We start from the raw sequence: 4,839 nt of genomic DNA on the forward strand, positions 1-4,839 counted from the left end.
TAGTAGAGACGGGGTTTCACCATGTTGACCAGGATGGCCTCGCTCTCTTGACCTCGTGATCCACCTGCCTCGGCCTCCCAAAGTGCTGGGATTACAGGCTTGAGCCACCGCGCCTGGCGCGTTTCTTTTTCTTAATGATTTGAACCATTTTATATATTACTGTAAGTGAATTAATCCTTTGTGGGATTGTCCCAAATTTGTGTATTTTTTAATTAACTAATTATGTTTTGAGGCAGGGTCTCGCTCTGTCATCTAGGCTGGAGTGCAGTGGCCTGATCTTGGCTCATTGCATCATTGACCTCCCAGGCTGATATGATCCTCCCATCTTGGTCCCCCAAGTAGCTGGGACTACAGGTGCATGCCACCATGCCCAGCAAATTTGTGTATTTTTTTTTGTAGAGACAGGTTTCACCATGTTGCCCAGGCTGATCTGGAACTCCTGAGCTCAAGTAATCCTCCTGCCTTAGCCAGGATTACAAGCGTGAGCCACTGCACCCAGCCTTATTTATTTATTTATTTATTTATTTTTGAGATGGGGTCTCACTTTGTTGGCTGGGCTGGAGTGCAGTGGTGTGATCCTGGCTCACTGCAACCCCCACCTCCCAGTGTCAAGCCATCCTCCCATCTCAGCCTCCTGAGTAGCTGGGACTAAAGGCACATGCCACTATGCCCAGCTAATTTTTATATTTTTGATACAGATGGTGTTTCACCATGTTGCTCAGCTGGTCCCAAACTCCAGAGTCTACCCGCCTCAGTCTCCCAGAGTGCTGGGATTACAGGTGTGGGCCACTATACCTGGCCAGAAATGTTTTCTTTTATAGGAAATTACACATTTTGGACAGCCCTTATTCCAAATGTGGGATACTTAGAAGAAGCCCTATTATTTAGTTATAAGCATTTTGTTACATTAGCATTTTACTTTTTTGCATGCTTAATTTTGCCTCTTGTTCTTTGTCATGTTATCCTAAAGAGAAACAGGACTCATTGACAGCATTGCCTGAAGACATGGGCAGCTATAGCTCTAAAGGCTCTAAATGGGCTTTTCTCATTCTTTCCTAATAAATACCATTAGGAAAGAATGAGAAAAGCCCATTTTTGTGTTTAGGTCAGGATATAGATGGTATTAGGGAAATTTTTACTTGTCATGGATAAACCAAGGAAGACATTATGGAACTAGGAGCATATAGGGAGGGGCAACTGAAATAATTGTGGGGAATGGCTGTTACTGAGGAGAGAAGAAACCCAGTTTTGTGTTTTTCTTTTTTTTTTTTGAGGCAGTCTTTCCATGTTGCTAGACTGGAGTGCAGTGACGCGATCTGGCTCACTGTAACTTCCGCCTCCTGGATTCAAGCGATTCTCCTGCCTCAGCCTCCCAAGTAGCTGGGACTGCAGGCAGGCACCACCGTGCCTAGCTAATTTTTGTATTTTTAATAGAGACAGGTTTTCACCGTGTCGGCCAGGCTGGTCTCGATCTCTTGACCTCATGATCTACCTGCCTCAAACTCCCAAAGTGCTGGGATTACAGGCGTGAGCCACCTCACCCGGCTGTGTTTTTCTTTTAATATTTGAAGACTGAGGGCTCTTAGAGAATGGTTAAGGAGGATATGATCACATTTTATAAAATTGTGAATGTTATAAATGGGTGACGACAATCATGAGAATTCTGTAACAAAGCAACTAGAATCTACGAAGTAGATTTTAGACTAAATTGAGTGCTGAAATCAATGTCAACCACTATCTTAACTTTTTACTCCAAGGCAACATAAACCAAGGTTTGGAAAAATAAGAGGATAGAAGGAGTTGTGTTTATTTGGGGGCTTATCCTCAACCTTTGCAAGGGTAAGCATGGGAGTAGCATACCCTTCCCACGACTACCTTTTGCTGGCGTTAATAATTCAGAAATACAGGTTGAGGATCTTGTTCACCCAGGAGATTTCTTGTTATTTCTGTGTGATTTATTTTTTCCTTCCTTCACTCCTCCAGCTTTTTGGAAGCAATACCTTTGTTTTTGTCTTTTTTTTTTTAGACGGAGTTTCGCTCTTGTTGCCCAGGCTGGAGTGCAATGGCGCGATCCCAGCTCACTGCAACCTCCAGCTCCCAGGTTCAAGCGATTCTCCTGTCTCAGCCTCCTGAGTAGCTAGGATTACAGGCATGTGCCACCATGTATCTACTAAAAATACAAAATTACACTCCGATAATTTTGTATTTTTAGTAGAGGTGAGGTTTCTCCATGTTGGTCAGGCTGGTCTCAAACTCCCGATCTCAGGTGATTCGCCTGCCTTGGCCCCCCAGAGTCCCGGTATTTGAGGTGTGAGCCACTGCATCTGGCCACCAGTAACTTTTTAGAGTAGAGGGACTTTGTTTTACCCTGTTCACATTTTCTTTGTTTCACATCTTCATAACCATAGTGTGTTTCTGTCACTCTTATGTGTAACTCATTTTACACTGCTGTGACCTTCCCAAACAGTTAACACATGATTTCACAGAAGAGATTTGGCTTCTACTTAACTTAGACCTTTTTCTCTTTCCCTTTCCCAATAAAGGACAAAGAGATTTTCAGCAGATCAGATACCAGATTCTGTGTTGTTTTAATATAGGTATGCTTTTATTGGAAACCCTAAAAGCCTTTTTAGTGATTACAGTTACAGAACTTTTTTTTTTTTTTTTTTTTTTTTGAGATGGAGTGTTTCTCTGTTGCCCAGGCTGGGGTGCAGTGGTGTGGTCTTGGCTCACTGCAACCTCCTCCTCCTGGGTTGAAGCAGTTCTCCTGCCTCAGCTTCCCAGGTAGCTGGGATTATAGGCACCTCCCACTATGCCCAGCTAATTTTTTTGTATTTTTAGTAGAGACAGGGTTTCACCATTTTGGCCAAGCTGGTCTTGAACTCCTGACCTCAAATGACCTGCCTGCCTCGGCCTCCCAAAGTACTGGGATTACAGGCATGTGCCACCAAGCCTGGCCTGCAGGACTTTTATAATGAATAAAAACTAGAATTCGGTTAGATCTGTGTGTTTCCCAGTAAGCACTTTAAATGTTTCAGAAACAGAATAAACAGTAATCTGAAGTTGTTACATTGGAATCTCATGAGTCTGTTGCCAACTTGTAAAGGACTCACAATTCTCAAAAAATTCTAAAAATGGTACTTGTCTTAACTTTACACAGCAACTTACATACTTTTATATTTATTTTGAGGGGTACTAAGGTCTAAAATGAAACTTGGGCATTTTTCTTTAAAGCCTTGGATTTCTTTTTGTTGATTTTTTGGGCTTTTTTTTTTTTTTTTAGGATTTTATTATGTTGCCTAGGCTGGTGGTGAATTCCTGGGTTCAAGTGATCCTCCTGCCTTAGCCTCCCAAGTAGCTGGGATTATAGGCATGTGTATTGTGCCAGGCTAATATTTTTTGGAAAGTTTTATGGAAAGTTTTTATGGCATATGGCATGGGCACAGCGTACTTATTGACATTCATTATAAATCCCGTAGAGTGCAGAATATTCCAACGTATAGAAGGCATTATGTACTTGCAACTGTGACTATTGTAAGAATGCTATTTGGAAAAATAATAATATGTGATTGTTTTCTCTTATAGCCATGTCTGGCGAGAACAGAGAAAATACACTGTTTTATTCTGAAATTCCCAAAACTATCAGTAGAGCAGCAGTCTTAATGCTCTCTTGGAAGCCTCTTTTGGATCTTTTTCAGGTAGGATTAAATGTTGTTATTCTTGTGATTTGGTGTATGTATTCAGATACTGCATTATTTAGAGGTTGGGATTTTACATTTGAAGGGGATGTAAATTAAAAATTAAAACATTTCTATGTGTTTGCATGTGTGACACTTAAATTCCATTTAATTCTTGATATCTGAAACTAAGATATATTAAAATTCAATTTTTTAACTACCTTCTCCCTGTTTAACTGCATTTCCCTTTCATAAACTTTGTACTTATGTATTTCTCATATTTTTTCGAGTAGTTGTTCGCAGAAAAGAACTGATAGATATTTTAGATGCCCTATTAGATTGAGAAATTTCCTCTCTATTTATAATTTAGATGTTTTTATCATGAAAGAGTGCTGGGTTTTATGTGGCTTTTCTGTGTCTGTTGAGATTATCATGTTTTTTCTTCATTGTATTAATATGGTGCATTACACTGATTACTTTTCATATGTTAAACCAAGAGTGTATTCCTGGAATGGATCCTCCTTGGTCTTAGTATATAATCCTTTTAATATGCCGCCATATGTATTCACTTTGTTGGTGGTTTGTTGAAGACTTTTATCCATGTTTGTAAGGGACATTGGTCTATAGGCTTACTTTCTTGTGATCTCTTTGTCTGGTTTTGGTATCAGGGCAATACTGATCTCATTGAATGTGTTAGGAAGTGTTCCCCCTCTTTTTTTTTTTTTTGGAAGAGTTTACAGAAGATTGGTCTTAATTCTTCTGTAAGCATTTGGTTGAATTTATCAGTGAAGCTTTTCTTTGTGGGAAGTTTGCTTTTTGTTTTTGTATCGAGCAGCCTCTCAGGCCAGAGTAGTCTCAGAGAGATTCTAAAGTTTTTTGATTACTAACTCAATCTCTTGTTATGGCTTTATTCAGATTTTCTCTTTCTTCTGGAGTCAGTTTTGATAGTTTATGTTTCTAGAAATTTGTCTGTTTCGTCGAGGTTAATCTGTTAGTGTACAGTTGTTCATACTATCCACTTACAATTGTTTTTATTCCTCCAAGCTTTTTAGTAATGACCCCTCTTTGATCCTGATTTTAATAATTTGAGAGTTCTCTCTTTTGTGCTCAGTTGTGCGTGCTCTCTCAGTCTCTCTCTCTCGCTCTCTCTCTCTCTCTCTCT

At 39.9% G+C, this 4,839-nt stretch overlaps 1 protein-coding gene across 16 annotated transcripts in view; it reads left to right on the forward strand.

Moving 5' to 3' along the window:
* Positions 1-4,839, forward strand: part of DPP8 (dipeptidyl peptidase 8) — a 74,352-nt gene that overhangs the window by 8,342 nt on the left and 61,171 nt on the right. For all 16 annotated transcript variants that reach the window (XR_005197496.1, XR_001820225.2, XM_017513028.2 and 13 more), the window contains one exon: positions 3,586-3,698. Coding sequence is in view for 14 of the 16 variants with exons in the window: in XM_017513028.2 (XP_017368517.1) it covers positions 3,586-3,698 (113 nt within the window). In the remaining 2 variants the exon portion in view is untranslated. The remainder of the gene's footprint in view (positions 1-3,585; positions 3,699-4,839) is intronic.

Source organism: Cebus imitator, unplaced genomic scaffold (genome assembly GCF_001604975.1).
Source record: "Cebus imitator isolate Cc_AM_T3 unplaced genomic scaffold, Cebus_imitator-1.0 Scaffold485, whole genome shotgun sequence".
In the NCBI taxonomy this organism is placed as follows: Eukaryota; Metazoa; Chordata; class Mammalia; order Primates; family Cebidae; genus Cebus; species Cebus imitator.